The following is a 24,205-nucleotide window of genomic DNA, read 5'->3' as shown; positions in this document are numbered from 1 at the left end:
ATAAGGAATTAAAACAGCATTTTTTTCCTTAGTGGAAAAAAATCCATAATAATAAAGTTTAAAAATACTGCCATATTGTGCTCTTAGTAAATGAATTACAACCATGATAAAATGGAGAATAAAAAGAATTTTTAAAAATATACTAAAAATATTTTCATGGTAAACTTTTTATACTAGAAAATTATAAAAAATAAACAAATCTTAGACTATCTAATAAGTATGGTACCTAACATTATGCTTTTATAACTTATATGGAATTGGCCTAACACTAAGTTGAAAAACCTTTAATAAAAATTAGAAACTATTGTTGATAACTCATTAACTATCCTCCTTGGGTACAAGCCATTTTTCATTCTGAATCTTCAAAGAAGTTTCTGATTTCCTTAATACATCATAAGCCAACTCCCATCTACTTTAGGGCTCTCCTTGAGTGTGTTCTTTATTTGCAAAATATTCTCTAATATTATTTGAACACTTTGAATAATTACAAGGTACTCTAATAATGTATAATAAAATGTAGGATTAGTGATCGCATGGACAAAGGATCTTCTATGAGGGAAAAATGTGTGAGGAAAAGAAATCAATCCCCAGTAATGTTTTAGGGAATAAATTTGTGAAAAGATAACCCATCAAATGGAAGAAAATATTTGCAAATCATGTATCTGATAAGGGATTAATATCCAAAATACATAAAGAACTCCTACTACTCAACAACACAACAAACAACCCAATTCAAAAATAGGCAAAGGGCTCAAACAGGCATTTTTCCAAAGATAAGGGCATGAAAAGATGCTCAACATCATTAGACATTAGGGAAACCACAATGAGATACCACTTTACACGCATTAAGATAGCTATTCTTTTAAAAAATGAAAAATAACAAGTGTTGGTGAAGACATGGAGAAATTCAGAACCCTGTACATTGCTGTTAGGAATGTAAAATGGGCAACTGCTATGGAAAAGATTTTGGCAGTTTCTCAAAAGTTAAACACAGAATTACCATCAGACCCAGCAGTTGCACTTCTGGGTGTATACTCAAAAAAACTGAAAGCAGAGAGCTGAACAGATAATTGATACCAGTTTTCATAACAGCATTATTTACAATAGCTGAAGAGTGGGAAAAAAAACCCAATGTCTATCAACAGATGAGGGGATAAATAAAATGTGGTGAACACATACAATGGAATATTATTTAGCGTTAACAAGGAATAAAATTCTGACACATACTAAAACATCGACAAACTTTGAAAACATTATGCGAAGTAAATAAGCCAGACACAAAAGGGAAAATACTGTATGATTCTACGTATATGAAGCAAACAGAAACAAAAAGTAGATTAGTGGTCACCAGGGGAGGGAGGGAGGGATGAGGAATTACCGTTTAATAGGTACAGGGTTTCTGTTGGGATGATGAAAAAGTTCTGGAAAAGGATAGGGTAATGGTTGTACTACATCGTAAATGTACTTAAAAAAAAAAGTAAAAAGTACTGTTACATGCCGCCAGTGAGGATAAACCTCAAAAATGTCGTGCTAAGTGAAAGAAGCTGGACATGAAAGGTCACATATTGTATGAGTCCAAGCTGTATGAGGTGACAGTTGTAAGACTATAGGGTATGAAATACAGAAAAGATAAATCCATACAGACTGAAAGCAGACTGGTGTTTGCCAGGGGCTGGAGGGAGGAGGGAATGGAGAGTAACTGCTAAATGGGTACACTTTATTTTGGAACTAGACAGAGGTAGTGGTTGCACAGCACTGTGGATATACTAAATACCACTGAATTACTCATTTTAAATGGTTAAGTTTGGAGGGGATGATTTGACAGATTTTTAAATTTTATTGTTGGTTATGATTGCTTTCCACATTTAAGTATTCACTTTTGAATTTTAATTTTTGCATCATTGAAAATGAACTCCCAAAATATATAAACCCAAGCTCCCCAATCTGCATTCATCCCAGTGAAAAAAAAATGGAAGAATGAGCCTCCAAGTGACAATAATTATAAAATGGTTAATTTTATGTTATATGAATGTCACTTCAAGAGTACACTAATAACTTACATTTTTTATAACAATGTGAAGTAGAGCTCTACAACAGCTCTACAAGAGGGAACATGGATAACTGAAACATTATAGATTTTTTTTATTTTATAGCAAAATCAATATACTTACTACCCACTACTAAAGTACACAGGGAAAAAGATTCATCTTAAATTATTAGGGTTCTACTTATCTTTAAGATGAGTACTTTCTAAACAACTCCAGGTAAAATAATTTTAGAGCAAGGACTTGGTCCTCTAATATTTTCACTTTCTATCAACCTACACAGTGTATAATCAATAAATGATAATTCTGTACGAATTTAGCAGTAGTACCATTAAGCAAAGTCGATCAAAAAGAGTTTGTTCCAATCCATTTTCATGAGCTGCATCAGAACCCTGAATAGTAGGAGGAAGCTGTTTGGGATCTCCAACAAGAATCAGCTTTTCACACTCAAACCTAAAAACAGAATTCTAAAAATTAATCTAAGCAATGAGAAAAACATGCATTAACATCATGTTTATTGCACTGTTTTTGAAAATGTATTTCAAAGAATTTGAATACCATGACGCATTCTCAGAACTAACAAGGCTTAATAGTACTATTAAGTGTATTAAAAGGCTTTAAAAAGTTATGTAGTAAAGAATCTTTTACGTAACTTTACTTTTTTCCGCATAAAACCTAGTAAGTGCCCCCTGCCTCTGCAAGGAATTAATATTTCACAGAACACACTTTGAGAAACAATAATTTTTAGAATCTATAAACTTAGAAACTTTCTTAGAGGTCATCTGGCTTAAACTCTTGTTTTAGAGATGAAGCAAGCTAGGCTCTCAGGGTTTCAACGTCTTTCTAAATTGGAGGAGGATGTAGTGGTGAAAAGTCCAAGTTTTGCAGAAAAACCTATATCCAAATTTTAGCTCTATTATATTGTATGGACACAGCAAGTTATTCTGTACAACTTCGGTATTCTTATCAGTAACCTTGATATAATAATACCTTGCATGGCTGTTGTAAGGATTTAATAAAGTATGTAATGTGTTTAGTATACAGTAGGTGCTCCACAAGTATTTCTCCTCCACCCTCCCACGCAGGGCCCTACTTTCTGCATCCCTGGCTCCTGAGGAGGGTGACCAACTCATTCTGGTTTGCCCAGGACTGTCCCAGCCTAAGCACTGAAAGCCACATGATGCAGGAACCCCCCCAAGTCCCGGGCAGATCATGACTGTTGATGCCCTACTCCCTCATCCTTTACATCTGGGAAAAAAGATTTGTAAATTTACCAAAATGATTGTGTGCTTCATTTTACAGTGGTTGTTAATGTTTCATTTTTTAAGGGAAAAAAACATAGATTTGGTTGTGACGTGTGGAGATTTTTTGCCATATATATTGAATCAAAATATATTAACATAAAAGTGCTTGTGAAGTAAAATCTTTCTTGTGCATTTTCAACACTTATAAACTGGAAATGAAGATTAAATATTTACTATAAAGAAGTAAAAGACAAAATAAAACAACAAGGGGGACAGAACAAGGCCCAGGGCTCAAGCCTACTGAGTCTGGTCTAGTACTCCTTCCACAGGATTCCTCAATAAGAGATCCTTTAAAAGCACAGTGTTTCGATTAGCTGAGACAGCTTAGAAGATTTCACAGTTTTCTACATTTTAGTAGACAAATTTTCATTTTCAACTTATTTTTCTTTTTATACTTTACCTACGAGTACTTTCATAATCTAAAAAATATTTTCAGAACCTAAACACTGGAATTATATCAAGGTAAGGAACTAAAGACCATTCTTCTGTAGAGTTAGGTTCTTAAACTATGACTAAAGAGGCACCTTTAATCTGGTTGAGAAATCTGCAACGTTCTAGTAGAATCCTAGCACTGGAGCTTTCAAGGCTTTAAGAATTATGTGATCCAATTGTTTAAACTGTGATCTAACAAAATTTTGATACATTAACCCCCTCCCCCCAAATTTCCCTCTGAATTCTTTAAAAAAATCAGTTTAGTACTTGCATTGCTAGGAATTTTCACAAAAGTTTGGTAAGAGTTTGAGTTGAGGAAATAATTATAACATGAGTGTCTTTGGAAAAGAAATTTTTAGGTTACCTTGCAATGGGAAGGAGAGACGCGGGTTCTGTTATTTGACTACACTCATCGAGGACAACCACAGGAAATTTAAGATCATTCATGCATGGAAATGGGCAGGCTGCACAGGTAACTCCAACTACTCGAACCTTTATTACAATAAGAATGTTACTAATTAACAACTATGAAACAAATTAAGAGAATATATTTACTGAAGAATTTGTAGGCTAAAATCAGAAATGAGCTAGTCCTAATTTAATCACTGGCAATCAGAAATCATAGGCCACTTTACCTCTACATTTTCATTATTTCCACATAAGAAATGGGAAATTCCTCTGAGTTTTATTTATGAACAGGTGATACCAATGAGTTCCTATAATCTACTATACTATAGTAACTAGGCTTTCACTTAGAAAAGTATCAAAGAAACCATTAACAATTATTACATATCAGTATGTTGGATAAGGATGTAAAATGGTAAGTAGTTTACATAAATAACTAATTTGCATTAATTGAACATAGTTATGTTCAATTGGATTTGGTTGGGGAGAAGAGAGGAAAGTTAAGTCCACAATTCAAATAAAAAGCTAGTATGAAGCTTTCTGAGGACTTCTAGTACCAAAACTTGTTGTAGATTGATAATTATTTCCAATTTTCCCTCCTTCCCCGTGAGAGTATATCCACACCTTTTGTGGTTTTACTGCAGTGCCTCCCACCAAAGAAGTAGGTGCAGTATATTTCCCTGCCCCACTGATGTTGGGCTTGGCTATATGACCTGTTACAGCAATGGAATGTTAGCAGACATGCTATGAACAGAAGCTTTACATGTATTTTTATGTTCTAACCTGCCCTCTGCCTTCTGTCAGGAGAGGGCTGTTGTGCCCTCTGCTCTCAGCATGAGAGGCTTGGGCTTCTCTGGTGGCACAGTGGTTGGGAATCTGCCTAACAATGCAGGGGACAAGGATTCGATCCCTAGTCTGGGAGGATCCCACATGCCGTGGAGCAACTAATAAGCCCGTGCGCCACAACTGCTGAGCCTGTGCTCTGGAGCCTGCGAGCCACAACTACTGAGGCTGCATGCCACAACTACTGAAGCCCGTGTGCCTAGAGCCCGTGCTCCACAACAAGAGAGGCGACTGCAGTAAGAAGCCTGTGCACCGCAACGAAGTGGAGAGCCCAAACGCAGCAATGAAGAGCCAAAGCAGCCAATAAATAAATTAATTTTAAACAACAACAAAAAAGAAAAGAACAAGACTTGACCCACACCAATTGACCTGTAGAGTCGTGACACCTGTTGTCTTAAATTATTGAGATTTTGTTTGTTAAGCAACATTATTTCAGCAATAGCTGACCAAAACAGGGTTCCAAGCAGGTTGATTGTCCCAAATCTCTTGCAGAAAGTGACCCATGTCCACATTGACCAACAAGCCAACAATCCTCTTTTCCTCTGCTCCCTTTTCTTTCCCCCATGGTCTCCTTTCATAGGAGAAAGCTACTAAATGACCTCTTTCTCTCCTCCCAGCTGACACCCAGGCTGGCTGGGATCAGAACTTGATAAAGGAGACGATGCTACTTGTTGCAGCCGAGGACCCTGTGTGTCCAGTGTTGGCTCCCAATACCTGGGATCAAGTATCTGAGCCTCCTAGGTTCTTGGGATATATTTCAGACAGATCCTGAAAAGCTTGGTGTTCTAGGAAAGCATCGAAGATAAAAATTCACTTGGATATTTTGCCCAGTGTCAGACTTTCTCTTCCTCTGCTTTTCCTAGAGAAAAGCCAAGTTTCATTTAACTTGCCAGGAATCTACTCCCACCTCTTCACTTTCCTCTTAAGCCTATAAAAAGATATACATATAGGGAGAAAGAGAAAAGATGACTCTGTCATGGAGAGTTGAATGTGTTCACAAATTTGAAGATTGCTTTGCAATAAAATAAAACATGCACTGGATACACAGGCATACTTTAGTTGAATCCAAGCTATCACAATTGTTTGTTTTACTTAAGGGAAATAAATAGGAATAATATTCCTATCAACAGGAATAAAAGGGATCTGAATCATATATATAAATTAAATAAACAGTGAAGCCGTTTCCCCTCACCTGCTTCAACAGGGTTTTATTGGTCCCCAGTTTATGATGCTCAATACTTTTCCTCACACAGACTCTTTCCATAGGAGTCAGGTCTTCCTTCATGAGTGCATGGAGTTCTTTTAATTGTTCATTTTCATTTTCTGAGCCAGCATGCAAACTTAAAAAAAGAATTATGTAAAAGAATACCCTTTTATTCCATTTTCATAGCATCACAAAGAAGTAAAATACAGGTTTCCTAAGAAAAAGATATGGCTTTCTCTAGTCTTCTTCAAAAACCAAATTTAAGGTAAGAGTTATATAAAACTATACTTCTGTGAACATTCTGTGGCTTTTGGAATTTAGCATTCTTACCTGTAAGGTAAAACTGGCTTGGCAATCTTCCTGACACTCCCAACTCTGACAAACTTATCAAATCCAAGACCAAGAAGCCTTTAAAGGAAACAGGGTAAAATGGATTCTGATTATTTAGAAAATAGAATCTAAAAGTTTCATATAATATTTACAATATTAAAATTAACTTTGCATAACAGTTTATTTTATAGTTATGTAGTTCAATGTAAAATGCCTAAACTCAAAGTAAATGCAATGTAACTGAAAGGCTTTTTTATAAAATGTGTTTCAGACAATTTTAAAAATATGTATTATCTTAGGTTGAGAGCTCATGAAATGTTCATAAAATACTGATGTTAGAATTTATCACAAATAAAATTGCCCTGGGAATTCCCTAATGGTCCCGTGATTAGAACTCAGCATTTTCACTGCTGTGGCCCAGGTTCAATCCCTGGTCAGGGAACTAAGAGCCTGCAAGCCACGCGGCACAGCCAAAAACAAAAACAAAATTGCCTCTAAAAACATAATAATATGGAAAGCAACAGCTATCATATATTTAGCTTATATATCAAGGTTTAGTAGGAAGAGTGTTAGCCTTTTAACATAACTTATCTTGTTTAATACTCATCACAAGCTCTGCACATCTCATCTTAGAGATGAGGAACTGAAACTCAGAAGTCAGGTATTTTGCTGAGGCCACAGAGCTAATAAGTGGAGTCAAGCATAATTCAAACCTAGGCAAGTCTGTCTGCCTCCAAAGGCTCTCAGTAAGTGTCCTTCTGCATACATTACCCCCAGTGAGGGCTTTGTGAAGAGGCAGCCCTCACCTACCCTTCCCTCTTATGTACCCTATAGCTCTAGCTTCGTGCTAGGAACAGAGTAGGAAGTCAGTGAACATCCAGACTTCTAAAACATCCAGCACCTCAAATGGGAAATAAAGAGCTGGAAAACTAAAGCAACTACAGCTTTCCAAACACAATGTTCCTAAATAATTTTGAAGCAATTTATTTAATGTCAATACATGAACAGACTTCAGTTCTTGCATTTTTCCTAGTTTTCATCTTGGAAAATAGTCAGCTATTTTTCAGTCTGAAAAACTAGTGTACAGTTTTTTTAAATGTAAGATTGTGTTAATTCTATGATAATAAAATAGTATCCTCATCATACCACAGGGCAAAAAAAGGTTTTATTTCTTCTTAAGAAACTCTGTCCTCTTTTGTCCATTGCAATTGAAATGCATTATCCAAGTGCACAGCTAATTATCAGTTCAGTGTGAAGAAATGTATGGGTCCAGCTCGCACGCAATTGAGGTGTAGATCCTTCCTGCAGATTCACATTCCTCAGGTCCTCATCAGAGCCTTAAGCGTTGAGGACTCTCTTCTACGTGTTTTCTGTTACTTTTCAGTAGTCAGTACTTACCTGCCCTCTTCTAGCTTCTTGATTTTTCTTTTCTAATAGTCTACAGTTAAATTGTAATGTCGGCCTAAGCAATCTAAAATTCTTTCCTGTTTAGTCCCCAGGTAACTCCTCATTATTTTGAATCAAAAAATGTCCTCAGATACTATTTCAGGTTACTTTGAAGAGTACACACAGGTAGAACTTTCCTGGGGGGCAATCTTACAAAGTATATTAAGAAGCTTAAAAATGTTCATAAGTATGTTAAGTATATTAAGAAGCTTAAAAATGTTCATATCTTTTATTCTAGGCCTAGGACTTTTTCCTCAGAAAAGAATCAGAAATGGAGACAAAGATTTATGTTTAAGGATCTTGGTTACAATATTATTTATAATGGTGAAAATTTGGAAAGAACTTACTGATGAAAAATTGCTTACAGTAGGTTAAGGCTGCACTTCCACTGGAGCGGGTGTGGGTTCAATCCCTGGTTGGGGAACTAAGATCCTGCATGCCACATGGTGTGGTCAAAAAATTAAAAAAAAAATTTTTTTTTTAAATAAATTGCTTATAGTATATGCAAATCATTGCATGTAATAGAGCTATGAAAAATTTTAGTTTCTAAGATTTAATACCATAGAGAAATAATCTTTGAGTTAAAAAAAGCAGGACATCAAACAATATATACTGTTGAATACTAAGTTTGGAAAACAAAATGAGTGTGTATATGTGTTAAAAGTCTGTAAAGGGACCTCCCTGGCCGTCCAGTGGTTAAGACTCTGCGCCTCCACTGCAGAGGGCACAGGTTCAATCCCTGGTTGGGGAACAATCCCACATGCTGCGTGGCATGGCCAAGAAATTAAAAAAAAAAAAAAAAAGTCTGTAAAGAAATATAATAAAATATCTGTACTGTCTGGATATTTTCTACCATAAGCATTAACTTATATAATTATAAGTTAATTTTTAAAAAGTCTACACTTACAAATAATGGATTACTTCTCCTCATCGAGCTTTTTCATTTATGTTGAAACCCAGATCATTAAACATTGGAATACTGGTAAAACATTATGTAATACTTTCTTTGCATTTTTAATAAAATCTTACACAAAAATTATACACATGTAGAACAGATTGCACTATTGCCTTCCATGAAACAGTAACAGCTAACTTATTAGTTTGTAAGTAGGATAAAATCAAATACAAAACCTGACAATTCTGGTACAAGGATGGGATAAAAGTAAAACAAAGGTAGAGCCCTCTTATTGAAACCAAAAACATAATTTAATTAAACTGTTCAGCTATTTTATTATTATTTGTTCATACAGGCAGGTGGACAAGAGAATAACCCATAACTTGGTCCTGCAATTTTAGCCTACGTCCAAGGTTACCACCCAAAGCTCCAGGGTCAGAGACAAAGGACTTTTACTCAGGGCACAGGAAGCAGCATAAGCACCAACATGTCTACAGCGGTTCACCCTGGTCCCCAAGTCCTGTGAGGACACACAGAGAATCTAGATGGGTGCCTGCACTGCAGTAGACTGAGCTGTAGGAAAGGAACACCGAGCTTGGGAATCCACTATTTTTATAACAAGCAGTAAGCAACCCTGCTCTTTATCCTGGAGGGAGACATTACCTCATCAGTTAAGGCTGCTTACTGCAAACACATCCCTAAGAAATGTGTTGAGTAAGAGTGGTCAAGGCCTTGCATGGTAGATTGCCTTCCCCAACAATACACGTTCTTGCCTGGACTCAGATTTTTTACATGAGTATCCCATCCTTTTGCCAAAACTGTCAGTTTTTGTATGTGATTTTTATCCTACCTACAAACTAATAAGTTAGCCTGTTACTGTTTCATGGATGCTGCTTCTTGAATCAGAGATAAAACCCTTGCATGTTTGGCATTCCCAACAAAAATGTGAATGGACACTCAGGGCCTATGGTGGACTGACTCTCTCAACTATAACCTAAAACATTAGGAACTTAAATACACCTGTCATACCTACCCAAGAAGTACTCGGTCAACAGCTACATTAGTAGAAGAAGAAATCAAAAGTTTCCATGGTCTTGCATTTCCAACTGTAAGAGCTTCACTCTTTTCAAATAGCTGCACAAAAAACAAAATCACCACTGCCAGCAAATAACTCTTTCCTGCTCCAAAAACACCTAATTATTTTGAAGGGGAAAAAAAAATAAAGGCAATATCACAAATTTCTGAAAAGCACAAGAAATATTTCATTTATCTATCTCCCTCTCTCCTTCATTTAAGTAATTTATTCAAAAAACATTAATTGCATACCTACTATGTGCCTAATTAGCACAAGGGATAAATATATAGATATTCAAAAGACTTCCATATTTAGTGAGACCATAGTCTACTTAGGAAGATAGAGAAGCAAAGAACAATGGTAAGACAATATAGTAAGTAGCATTGCTGGTATCAGAGAGAGAACATCTCTCTTTGCTTTGGTGGAGATGGGAATGCTTCCTAAAAATAAAAAGAATAGCAGAACTAAGTCTTCCAGGATAAGATATCCTGACTGTTAAAGAAAGGGTCCTTCTAGGCAAAGGCATGACAAAGCACATAACTGATAAGTAATTCTGCACAGCCTGTAGCAAACAGGCCAGAGATGAGGCTGTGTGACAAGGCAGGCAAGGGGATAAATCACAAGAGTTCTGCTTGCTGTGGCTAAAAGTTTGAATTTTATCTTAAAGACCAGGGGAAATCAATGAAGACTTTTAAGCAATGGAACTAACTTAATCAGACTGGTTTTTTTCTTAGAAAACTACTGGAGTGAAAATATGAAGAAAGGTAAAACTAAAGGTAGATCAATTAGAAAGCTGTGTGAGATGATCATCCCAGGAAGACTGTGCTAGCTTTACTAAGCGCCTTCCATGTGCCAGGCACCATTCTAAATCCTTTATCTATGTTAACTCATTTAATCCTCCAAACCTATCAGACAGATGCTATTATCAAACCCCATTTTACAGAGAAGTTTCACCAACTAGGCCATATGGAGGTATGATGAAGGCTTGGGTTGAGGAGGTGTGAATGAGTTGGTGAGAAGAGACTCAATATGAAAAATAGGTACAAACTAAAAGGGACATCTCAGTGACTGATCTGATGAGGGGAGACAAACAGTAAGAGAGATGGAGGAGGATTAAGAGAAAGTCACTCAATCTAGGGAGAAAAAGAATCTAGCATGACTCCCAAGTGTCTAGCTTGGTCAGCAGAGTGGATGTGAAGCAGATCCTCAAAATAGGACAAAAAGTAGGATCAGCTTCAGGGACGAGGTCTGTGAGAGGAAATGAGTTAAACAGGGAACAGCTAGAAGTTGTAGCTCTGAAGAGGAGAAAGTAATGCTTCTTCACTGGGACAGAACCAAAAGAATAAGAATAGGTCCCTACTTAGGGAAGTCAGAAAAGGAAGGCAGGACATGGAAATGAGTTTCTGTCATGAACTCCCTTTCCTGTTTTAGATACAAGATCAATTTCAGAGAGAGAGTGGGGCAGGGGCAAGGATGGGATTATGAGCAGAATGAAGGTCTGGAATAGCTACTATGAAGGATGATGAGCTGACTAGGAATTAATTAATTCATAGCAGCACACAGATATCTAGATCAAATCTGCATACTTTGATAATGAGAATATAATGCTACCCATTCATCAGATATGCTGCCTATTCTCCCTTTTAGGGTGGTCAGTTCTGCTCTCATCTAACAATTTACCAAAGTGGGTTCAGATTTGAAAAACGTAGAGTTATTCTGGAATCTTGTTTGACTAGGAAATTATAAGCAAGCAGGTTGGGTTACTAGAACCATTTTCTTTCTTGCTTCTTACCGTGTATGATTGTGATAGGGAGGGTATGAGTTCCCAGTTCCTTTACTTCTTCAGCACTTTCGCGTGATGCCATCATTTGAGCTGTCTGAATTAGAGCTGTAGCTTGATCCTTGTTTAACTTGTATGCCTGAATTAACTCACTAGCTAACTGCAATGTTGCTCCTATACTGAGTAGTTCAAATTTTGTCTTGATATTCGAGAAGGCTGGTGGGATAAATTTTCTCTTACTGACTCTCTTGTTGTTCACTGTAGTTGATGAAGACCTTGTAAAACGGCAGCAAATGAAATTTTTTTTAAATGAGGGGCTTCTGAAACAGGTGAGTAGACCTAGTCATAACTTAGCCTTCACTTTGTATGCATCACAGAGAACATTTTTTTGGAAACACAAATGAATATATACCCCAATTTGAAGGAGGGTGGAAGAGAACTAACATTTGTTGAAAACCTACTATGTGCTGGCATTATGCTAAGCATTTTACATGTTACTTGATGTAATCTTCACAACAATACTAAGTAGTTAATTATCCCAAATAGAGGCACAGAAATATTAACACTTTTTCCCCCAAAGCACACAGCTGATAAGTCGTATACTGACTTAAAGTCCATGTTCTATTAAACAAAAACAACTTAGATAATTATTAGCCTCCATTTAAGGTAAAACTGCAATAAACTGGTTTTACTTCTATTTCTATTAAGACTGAATTCCTTTCAAAGTAGATAAATGACATAATGGATAAAGATATTTATTTTTTTTACCTAGGAAGTCATTATGGTGAAAAAAATGAAATACCTCAAGTTAGTTCATAACATTCCAAATTAGAAACTAGATCTTTTCCTTCATTTTAGTGAATTCAATATAATGTCGCTCCCAATTTTTAAAAAAGGGGGACTTCCTAGGTGGCGCAGTGGGTAAGAATCCACCTGCTAATGCAGGGGACACGGGTTTGACCCCTGCCCCAGGAAGATAGCACATGCTGCGGAGCAACTAAGACCGTGCGCCACAACTATTGAGCCTACACTCTAGAGCCCATGAGCCACAATTATTGAGCCTGTGTGCTGCAACTACTGAAGCCCACGTGCCTAGAGCCTGTGCTCCACAACAGAGGCCACCACAATGAGGAGCCTGTGCACCACAACGAAGAGTAGCCCCCACTCACTGCAACTAGAGAAAGCCTGTGTGCAGCAACGAAGACCCAACACAGCCAATAAAATAAATAAATAAATTTATTTTAAAAATAAATAAAAAATAATAAAAAAGGGGTATGGTGCTTGAGAAATTAAAAATGAGATATAGTTATGTCAAGAATAAAATTAGAATCACTATACATACTGGATTCAAGCTATAAAATGTTACATAATTTTAAATGTTTTAAATGTTAAATAATTTGTAGCATAAAAGTACAGATAAATAAATAAAAACACTCAAAAGATCCTTAAAAAATTATTTCTTGACAAAGGAAAAAAATTTGCAGTAACCCTTATTAGCCCAAACCACAATAAATAAATAAACAGATGGATGAATGGGTAGATTGTTGGGAAATGATGTATATTCCCCCTTACTGACAAACAGTAAACCTCATAATCCCTGAAAGAAAATTAACACTTTGTTGGAAAAAATTTATGTAATGTACTTTTATTGCATTTCCCCTTCACGATTAGTCACTATTTTTTAATACCAATGACCCAAAGGTAAATAATGACTTACATTGTTAATAGGTGCTGTGTTAGAGGTAGAGTAGCTGGATTAAAGTAGTCCTGAATATTTTTCAAAGTGGTCAGCTCTGTGCTAGCATTACAAACCAATAATGCATGGACCACTGCTGTAGGCAGAATGTGGAAAATGAACATTTAATGTAAATGAAATGAACCATTAAAAAAGTCTATTAAATGTTCATATAGCTCAGGACACACAACATAAAATGAACCCTTAAGTATGTGCAGAGGTCAGTTAATGAACAAGAACAACTGTTTTGAGTTAGGGTGTGGTGACACTTTAACAGCCGGTTCAATTTAATCAGCATACCACACTGCACTGTACAGTAGTGTTTGTGGAATTTTTTAACATTTTCTTGCATTTCTTCCTCAATTATTTTATAGAAATATATGGAAAGAAGAAAATCAGAATGCTGTTATTGGTGAGGAAACAAGTGCAACAAATATGAAAATGTGCATAAGAAAAATGACAAATGTTCACTTAATTAGGCTCTTACTGAACTCAAGCTGGTCGACTAGGTTTATTCAGTTCTAAAGGAAAAAAAATCAAGTTAAAAATATCTGTGAAATACTTGAAATGGGTCATTAAATGCTGTTTCTTAATTAGTTATGGATCAAATTGGACCATCAGAAATTATTCCAGAGATCAAAATGTATAGAGAAGTATACAGATTTACAGAACTGGATAGGGATTCAGCTTACTAAAGCTTCCTTTATTAAAAGAAAAATAAGGCTCATAGCCTACTGTCTTATTAAGAATTTCTTAAGGCAGATGATAAAATAGCCTCAAAATGAAAATCATACCCTCCTGCTCAACTGCTCACAAAATCTCTTGCAAAATCTGTAAGACCTTCTCAATGTAAAAATAAATGATTTGTTTACTAAATGTATACTACTAGAATAAACCAAGAGAATTAAATAAATCAAGAACCAGAACTTGATGTTAAGAAACTATTTAAGAAAATTCTTATTTATAAGTGTAATATTTATATTTTTAGAAATTGGGTATATACCATGTAAAATTCAACTTTAACAAAATACTTAAGTGAGGGGTCAAGACTTTATTATATTGTTAGCCCTCTGAGACTTGAGCTGCAGAAATATTTAGATATTCAACTTTCATACACATTTTCAAGAACATTGTATATAATAATAGGAAGTAGAGGTGGATTTTTTTGTTGGCTTTAATCAAACAATCCCACACAAAGTTAGCATTTCTTGCTCACAGTGTATCACATGTCTTTCATTCTTTTTTAATACAAATTAATATGGGCATAGTAATACTTACTGTTAGTGGGCCAATTTGAAGGGAAATAACCTTTCAAAGGTAGTAGCTCTATCTCATTGACAGATGATGGGCCAAAGAAAGTACTACATGCAATAAAAGTATCCAATTCAAAGTCTAGGGTTTTTGAAACCACCCAAAGATCATCTGAAAAGACAAACACTTTTAAAGGACTCAGAACTGCTCCATCCAAAGCTACCTTGGATTTCTTTGATGCTTAGTCCTACACTATTTCTCAAAAAACAAACTTAGTTATTATCACCAACAAGATTCCACCCAGAGACCCGAACACATAACATTTCATTTCCATATTTTTAACTCAATTAGTTTTACGTTTTTAAAGTTACTTTATAATTATTTTTTTAAAAAACACTGTAAATAAAGCAAAGACATCTAACTCATCTTTCTCTTATAAAGCAGTTTTATAGCTACATCTGAGTTTCCCAAGGTAGAATATTAGTCTAAAAAGATGCTCCGCCATGGAATGGTTTCTATGCTTAAATAAAGTTGGCAATCCGTGGATAGAACACAAGTTCTCTTAACAGACTTCCACTTAACAGATGTTCCAGATTAATTAACATTCTCCTTTCTTCTCCATAGTACATAGATCACTCATAGCTAGTAGGCTGCTTTCAAGAATACCTTGTACACTTTTCTACCATCAGTTGAATTTACACTTAAAAAGAGTCAACTGCGTTTGTTCTAAAACTTATTTGATTTGCTATTATAATTATATAACTTAATGACATATTATTTGACCCATTATGAGTATGAAGGAAAAAACTGTTGTTTAAAGAAAACTACATTCCCACCTTGGAAAGTCCAATGCAAATCGCATATTAAGACTGAAAAATCTTGCATTAAGATTATTTGTTTAGGGACTTCCTAGGTGGCGCTGTGGTTAAGAATCCTCCTGCCAATGCAGGGGACACAGGTTCAAGCCCTGATCCAGGAAGATCTCACATGCCATGGAGCAACTAAGCCCAAGAGCCACAACTACTGAGCCTGCACTCTAGAGCCAGTGAACAACTACTGAGGCTGCATGCCGCTACTACTGAAGCCTGTGCGCCTAGAGCCTGTGCTCCGCAACCAGAGAAGCCATCACAAAGAGAAGCCCACACACTGCAATGAAGAGTAGCCCCATTCCCCACAACTAGAGAAAGCCCACGCACAGCAACAAAGACCAAACGCAGCCAAAAATAAATAAAGATAATAAAAAAAAGAATTAAAAAAAATAGTGAAAAGATGATGCAAATGGGGAGCAAGATAGTCACAATATACATGATCGACAAAAGACTAACATGAAAAATATATAAGAACTATATATAAATAAGATTATAAACAACACAATAATAAAATGGGGAAGAAGAAATATGTAACTAATAAACATGAGAGCTGTTCAACAGCACTGGCAAGCAGAGAAATGAGAACTAAAGCTGCAATGAGATCTTTTTATACCCATTTGAGTACGCTGAGCCACAAGACAGTAGGAGTATAAACCGACATAACCACTTTAGACATCAGTTTGGTACTATAGCCTAAAGGTTTGTGGAGGCATTTTCATATTCTGTAACAGCATTTTCATCCCTAGGATTATATCCAAAAGAAACTACTGCACATCTATAGGATACTACAAGAATATTCACAGCACAGTGTTCACTATGGTAGAACCTGGAAACCAAATGACCATCAATAGAAGAGTGAATGAATGAACTGTGGCATATTCACAAAATGAAATATTACACAGCAGTCAAAACAAGTAATCTAGACTAGATTTTGGATCAACATCAATACTATGTATATATTGCAGCAATATACTATTAAGTGAAAAAGATACATTCCAAAAGATTACATACAGAGTTATATCACTTGAATAACATTTAAAAGAACTTAAAATATGCTTTTTAGGAATTCATTTATGTAAACCTACATACAAAGGAAAGCAAGATGTTCAGGAACATAGGGATCAAAATGATAACTGCCTTAGGTTAGGAGAGACAACTAGATGAGCTAGTGGGGTTACTTTGTATTAAATGCAGGTAGCTATAAGGTAGCAGATTTAACTTTGCTTTCTTGATTCACAGTTTCTTATATCATTTAAAACAACTAATGAAATAACTAAAGCAAGCTAGGTGAGGATCAATGACAAGAGTAAGTCATGAAACCAAAGATAATAGTTAACCCAACTTAGTGTACCTAAGGTCCTCAGAAAAAAATTTTTTAAGGATTTTATTTCCAAATATGGGGTCCAATGTTGTCATATTGTGCAGCAATGACAGAAGTATCAATAAACTCATTACATTTTCAGCTTATTTTTGATATTAGGTTCAGGGTACAGTTCATTCAGTATACTTATGATGCCAAGAGCTTAGTGTGATTTTTTAAACAAAATTAAACAGTTTTTGGTAGCCTATAATAAAGCTTTTTGAAAAACTAAAATTTAAAATATGCTCTTCAGGGGTGGGGGAAAATAAAATACGCTTTTTAGAAATGGTCTAATTCATTATGCAGTAATTCACAATATGTACTATGAAACTGTACTCTTAAAAATCTCTTCAATATAAAGAATTTACAGAACTGTATGTAACTGAGATACAAGGCTAGACTGAGTCACAACATAATTAGATCCACTGACCTTTGCTGTAAGTCGAAGAACTTTCCTTCCGACTCAGCTTAAGATAAAGTTTGCTCTTAGGTTCATTGTAAAACTCAGGATCTACAGTAGTAAACTTCTTTAGTTTACCATACCGTTTTCTTTGAAAATCAAATCCTTTTCTACAAAATGAGTAAAAGACAAAGCTGAATTTGAATATTAAGGTATGAATTTTTTTATTGAGATATAATTGACATATAACATTATATTAGTTTCAGGTGTACAACATAATGATTTGATATATGTATATTTTGTGAAATTATCAGCATAAGTCTGGTTAACATTCATCACCACACAGTTACAAAGTTTTCTTCTTGTGAAGAAAGTGAGTGAACTGTTTTTATTTGTAAATGAACTGAATTTTTTAAAAAAGCATTCCCCCCAAAAAAAATAAAATTAAATTAAATTAAATTAAAAAAAAAAAAAAAAAAGCATTGAAGGGGACTTCCCTGGTGGCTCAGTGGTTTAAGAATCCGCCTGCCAATGTAGGGATCACGGGTTCGAGCCCTGGTCCAGGAAGATCCCACATGCCACAGAGCAACTAAACCCATGTGCCACAACTACTGAGCCCATGCGCTGCAGCTACTGAAGCCCGTACACCTAGAGCCCGTGCTCCGCAATAAGAAAAGCCCACACACAGCAACAAAGACCCAACAGAGCCAAAAATAAAAAAAAATAAACAAACAAAAAAGCATTGAAGAACTCACTGCATGTACAAAATTTTTTTAAATAAAAATTTTTTCTTGTAATCTGAACTCTCACTCTCTCACCGATTTTCAAATATACCGTAAAGTAATATTAACTATAGTCACGATGCTGTACATTACATCTGCAGGACTTAATTACTTTATAACGAAGTTTGAAGGTACAAATTTTTTTTAAAAATCTTTAAAATACAGTATGAAGAGGAAAGAACCAGGGAGTGTGTATTTTATATACTTTCATACATATATACACAATAAAAATACACTGTGTCAAAGGAAGGAAACAGCAAGCCTCACAGAAACATCATTAGTTTTAAAAGAGATTGAGATAGGAATAGTAGCTACAAGATATGGTACTTCAGTTTCTAAAACTGTAACATGGAATAATAAATTATCATATTACCATCTCTTATAAATGATGATGATTAAATGAAATAATACATACAAAGTGCTTAGAAGAGTGCCTGGCCTACACAAGCTCTCAATAAATGCTGTTATTGTTAAATTACCATGCAAATGCTCATTATATTTACTTTTTGGGTAATCCAACTTTTATAAGACATGTTTCCAAAAAGTAGCATTCTATTATCCTAAAAACTATGTAGTTCAGGCTTGTGAATGACTAATACATAGTATCCTGTGCTGATAAAAATTATCGTGATTTGTTTGATAGGGTTTCCCTTAGGATTAAGATTATATGTAAAAATGGTTAGAAAAATGGCATTCCCGCCAGTGATCCTGATATTGCTGACACTGCTCAATATTTAGAGGGGGCCAAAAATAGCTTTAGGGAATTATTCCCATTTTATAGTTATAAAAACTGAGGTACTCTATCTTTTAGATATTTTTCCTATCTTAGAAAACTGATCATAATTCTGTGAGGTTACTATTTTCTGATATAATTAGAGGCAATTACTTGGCACCATAAAACATACCTCACGAAAAGCTGGCATTCCTCATAGAGGGGTATCTTTTGACTTCTTAAGTACAAGCCAATACTCTTTATATCACTTAAAACCATGCTAGGTAGAGATTTTTCCTGTGTTAAATATCCTGGGGTCACTTCTTCAAGCCACTTAAAAAATTTACATCGGTCAGCTTTGGGTCCATCACAGGTATAAAAGAGACGACCCTAAGGGGGAAAAGATATTAAAACTTTAGTGAGGAAAATAATGTTTTGTTTTGTTTTCTTGCTATTTTTGCACTATGTTTGTCAAGACTTTTATAAAGGCTACTTGGCATTAATGTACTCCAATAAATTAACCACTATACAACTTAATCTTTTTATTAATTTAAACAATAAATTAAAACTTAAAACCACCTGCTTTTCCATTTTTTTCTTTTTATCAAAAATTATACTGTTCTGAGAATAAAAGCTTATTTGAAAAATACTATTTATTGATTTCTGACTTAAAATGTTCACTATAGAAAACCTGAAAGCTGCCCCAAAACAACTACAGGGAACATCTCGTGCATTTCTTTCTAGACTTTTTTCTCACTCACATAAGTGCACGCATTCACACACACGAGGATACACACATGTATATGGTTTAAATAAAACTCAGATAACACCCTTACACCCAACAACATACCATGAGCATGATAATCATATCATCAAATAATCTTAAAAAGAAAAAAAAAACGACTTTTAGTGGCTCTATAATATTTTATTCTATGGTTATAATATTATTTATGAATTCTTGCTTTTGACAACTAAATTTAAAACCAAATTTACACAGTCAACTAATGATGAAGTGGAATAAGCAAGCCATGGAGGAGAGTTTTATTATTATGCGTGAAAGTACAATCTTACGAGTACAAACCATCAGTCAATATTACAAACACTTCACTAACTTAACTTCTTCCGTAGTAATGTTATCAGCAACATAAATTAAGTCAGTATGCTTTTCTATTCGCCTGGCCTTACCGGTTATGTTACTAGTACTAGGGATCACATAGTAGACCAGTTTCAACCTTTACTTCCTTCAGGCTCATCTCTGCATTCTCTAAGCCCTCAGGTTGGGACATGTTCCCTTCTCAGTGCTCTCACTGTAATTTGGGCATATCCCTCCTACTTTGTCAATTACAGTATTATATAAAATTTTCTTTTACATCTCTCTCTCCATCCACTACTGTGCAACAAGTTCCTAAGCAATTTGAAGATTGATCTTAACTCATATTTTTGTATCCACAAATGCAGATCATCTTTCAGGAAAAATGTATTGAGAGTTTACTATATGTTAGTTACTAATGCCTCTAGCAGAAGGCTTCTAGTCAAGACTTACTCTTCAAGCTTGTTATAAAGCAATAGGTACCTAAGCCTTTCATGAGACAAGCAAGTCTCATAAAAGGAGGGGAAGAGGGAACGATACCTTATTTGGACCTTCCTTTTTCACCATGACAAGTTTTGCAGGCTGCTGATGATGGCAGGATGGCACATTATTTTCTACATTTTTCAGTTTGTCTCCATTTGATGATGTGTAAAATGATATGTCAACTTTTGAGAGAGCTTTGTGCAACCTTTGTGCCAACTCAAACAGCAATATATTTAAATGCTCTACAAAAAATTTTTAAAGATAATTTTAAAAATATATAGATACAAATAAAAATTAAATACAAAATAATTTCACATTTGTATCGGATATGTACTATCAGATATGTATTAGCTAAATTTGAAAACAGCCTTTTGAGAGAGTAAACTATAACCTAATACTAACATCCATTTTTTAAAAGGCTAGTTTTACTCTTGTACAAAACAAACTTCCAAAACTAATCATGCACCATACTTAAAATTTCCTACTTAATTTAACAAAACCATCTGTAACACTTCCAGTTTAAAAAAAACTTTACACTACACCTTGAAAAAGATAATGCTGTCATTTCCCACTCTTAAAACTCAATTTCAATCTGAAATTAAAATATAACTTACTGTCAAAAACTGGATTAAATATATAAAAAATAACAAATCTCAAGTAGAAAATGTAATGTAAAACTTCATAAAATAAGATAGTGCACTTTCTTACAGCTAAACTTTTTACATTAAGCAGCAATCAATCATAATAAAATAAAAAGATATCAGTCATACCTATGAGACAAGATGTAAAAATCTGCTTATAGTGAGCAGGAGACTGAAAAACAGCTGGTATGTGAATCTGCCTTTGGGGAAGATATGCAGATTTTATTTTCTGCCCACTTGGGAAGCATAGCTCAGAGTCATTTATCTCCTGAAATGGAATAATTCAAGTTATTCTAACAACTCCAGAAAAAGACTGTTTACTAATAAGAAAATTCCATAGATATATTAAAGAAAATAAATTTTTCTTTTGATTCACAGAATCCATGAAAATCATTTTCTAATTTTCAATGAGAAATGAAGTATAGCAAGAAAGGCTATGGCATGGTACTTTTAATGATAAATAAGACTAACTTTTCTTGTCTGCCCCTTAATAAGTTTTTAAATATTTCTGCTAGGAAAAACTTAACTGATGTGAGTGAATCATCATGTATCTCTATTTCTGGTTACAACTAGAGTAAGAGTTGTTTGTAACCAATGTATAATAAGATGTACCTATACCCCAATAATGATCTGATCAGCAAAACTGAGCTGACAGTGAAAAATGAAAACAATCATGGGTTTCCCTGGTGGCGCAGTGGTTAAGAATCCACCTGCCAATGCAGGGGACACGGGTTCAATCCCTGGTCCGGGAAGATCCCACAAGCCATGGAGCAATTAAGCCCAGGTGCCACAACCACTGAAGCCCACACGCCTAGAGCTCTCTCTGCAATAAGAGAAGCCTAGAGCTCTCTGCAATAAGAGAAGCCACCGCAGTGAGAAGCCCGAGCACCTCAACAAAGAGTAGCCCCCGTTCTCTGCAACTAGAGAAAGCCTACTCGCAGCAACAAAGACCCAATGCAGCCAATAAATAAATAAATAAATAAATAGATAAATAAATAAATAGAAAACAATCATAATACTAGTAGAAGTGGAAGTGATGGTAGAAACAGAGCTAAATTTAAGTACTTATTATGTGCCAGATACTGTACCAGACACTTTCAAATATATAACTTCATTTAATGTTCACAACCTCTAGGAAAGATCATAAGTCAAAGAAGATGTGACTGTAGCAAGAGTTTTGGAAAACTCTAAAAAAAAATAAAGCCATTGGCTCCAAGACTAAAATCATTGCACCTGTATGTTTTTGGCAATTCTTTTGTTGAAATTCAGATAATAACTTCTGGAAAAGATGCACCAAGAAAACGCTAGTACATTTCCTCACCTGTAAATCTCCTGTTACACTGCAGTTGTAGCAGGCATACTCTCCTAACACATTTTGAATCTCCTCAGTCTTAGAAGTCTGCTTTAAATTCAAAGAAAATGCCTTCTTTCTGGAAACCAAATCTTGACTGCTAAAATCCTGCTCCTGTTGTTGAAGCACGTGTTTTATCATTTGCAAATGCACAGAGTCTACAGAACTTTCATTCACAGCATCACTCTGTCTTTCACCTGTGTCACTAAAATGCATCTCAGAAACAGCCTCAGCAAAGAAGCCATCTGTTACTTTCTGATCAACTCTGTTTGGAGTAGTCAAGTTGCACTGGAGTATGTTTTGATATTTCAGCCACTTGCTTTGAGTAGATATATTATCAAGAAGTAAAACATCCCTTGGAGTCACTTCCCTAGATTCTTTAGAGAAAGAAATTTCGCTTTGGTCCTCAGGCCCAAAGTTAAAAGAAGGAACCTCTGACTCTTCACACAAGTTGAATATGGGACAACCAGAAGACTCTTGCCTGTCACAGTCGATTACATATGAACAAGAATCTAAGTCAGGTGGCCCGATGGCAGGTGGCAAAGTAATAAGTGGAACTTTGGTTCTACTTACTAATGAAAGCCTTTGAAGGTTCTTAGTCTCCAGAGAACTTGATTTTTTCATTACTGAAAAAAAAAAGCTAATTAAATAAAAATGAATTACAGACATCACCCAATCTCCAGAAAACAGTGGGCATCCATACAAAAAAGCAAAATTACCAACATGCCTTGTACCAAAAACCAACCAAACAAAAACTCAATTTCCTTGAAAAAAATTTAATGGTTTTAGTCTCAAAAAAATAAACTTTTTTAAGGTTGATAAACTTGAAATCCTTCTCTTTTTCTTTTCCCTCTTAGCTAAGGATTTCCACTTAACTCCCCACACCCCAATTACTACATTATATCTTGCATAACACTTTAGTTTTCAAAGTACTTTATAGCCAAGAAGGGAGTCATCATTCTCATTTTACAGATGAGGTCACCAACAAGGCCTAGAGGTAACATGACTACCAATTGGCAGAGTTAAGACAAGAACCCAGAACTAGTTTTTTGTTCTCAACTTTACATTCCTTCTCCAGAGACTGAAGTTCAAGGTTTATTTATTGATGTGTCATAACTTCCTTTATATATTTATTATATTCATGAACTAATACGTTGACCTTCAGGGTAAAGACTTTTAGCTTTATTTTGATATATTGTTATGTGATAAGAGTTAAACTCTGGTAAACTCATGTTATGGCAGATTTTTGGCTGAGTTTTATAATTTCTTCTGTCAGCATCGTTCGTAATTGATACATTCCTGAAAATGTAAAAAGCAGTAATATTTGCTGAATAAATAAAGAATGAATAATACTGCATGGGAACTATATAAGCTTAAAGTTTTTATCTGAAATACTATGGTTTCCTATTTTATAATAATGTACCTTCTTGACAGAGTTTCTATTTTGTTGAGAATAAACGCTGAAGGACACTTGGAAAGTAGCAGAACAACAGGTGAGTTAATGATATTCTTTTATAAAGTGTTATGTTGTAACTCTCAAAAGCTGATCAAGCAACACAGACAGAAAAGTTAAAACCTCATTAACTAGTAAAAGATTCATGGTATAACTGTGAGAATCATCTACATGCCACTGTCATTTCATTTGTTTTAGATACCCGCTCCTCCCATATTGACTCTTTCCTAGCTGTTTCCTCTACCAACCGCACCCACTAAACCTTCTCCAACCCAACCACCCAGACACGTTACAGTTTTTATTTTTATATCATCCACCC

The 24,205-nt window shown here is 35.1% G+C and overlaps 1 protein-coding gene across 1 annotated transcript in view; it reads right to left on the bottom strand.

Moving 5' to 3' along the window:
- The window catches only part of ZGRF1 (zinc finger GRF-type containing 1), a 64,207-nt gene that overhangs the window by 2,200 nt on the left and 37,802 nt on the right, over nucleotides 1-24,205 (bottom strand). Inside the window, exons 12-24 of the mRNA XM_057705814.1 lie at nucleotides 22,404-23,059; nucleotides 21,212-21,350; nucleotides 20,499-20,683; nucleotides 19,062-19,258; nucleotides 17,405-17,544; nucleotides 14,773-14,916; nucleotides 13,477-13,591; nucleotides 11,772-12,034; nucleotides 9,938-10,097; nucleotides 6,564-6,641; nucleotides 6,222-6,369; nucleotides 4,146-4,273; nucleotides 2,375-2,498 (exon numbers count right to left, since the gene is read on the bottom strand). Of these exons, the coding sequence (XP_057561797.1) occupies nucleotides 2,375-2,498; nucleotides 4,146-4,273; nucleotides 6,222-6,369; nucleotides 6,564-6,641; nucleotides 9,938-10,097; nucleotides 11,772-12,034; nucleotides 13,477-13,591; nucleotides 14,773-14,916; nucleotides 17,405-17,544; nucleotides 19,062-19,258; nucleotides 20,499-20,683; nucleotides 21,212-21,350; nucleotides 22,404-23,059 (2,477 nt within the window). The remainder of the gene's footprint in view (nucleotides 1-2,374; nucleotides 2,499-4,145; nucleotides 4,274-6,221; nucleotides 6,370-6,563; nucleotides 6,642-9,937; nucleotides 10,098-11,771; nucleotides 12,035-13,476; nucleotides 13,592-14,772; nucleotides 14,917-17,404; nucleotides 17,545-19,061; nucleotides 19,259-20,498; nucleotides 20,684-21,211; nucleotides 21,351-22,403; nucleotides 23,060-24,205) is intronic.

The sequence above is a fragment of the Hippopotamus amphibius genome, chromosome 13 (assembly GCF_030028045.1).
Source record: "Hippopotamus amphibius kiboko isolate mHipAmp2 chromosome 13, mHipAmp2.hap2, whole genome shotgun sequence".
Classification (NCBI taxonomy): Eukaryota; Metazoa; Chordata; class Mammalia; order Artiodactyla; family Hippopotamidae; genus Hippopotamus; species Hippopotamus amphibius.
The sequence above is the reverse complement of the archived record's forward strand: the minus strand, read 5'-3'. Positions and strand labels throughout refer to the sequence as shown.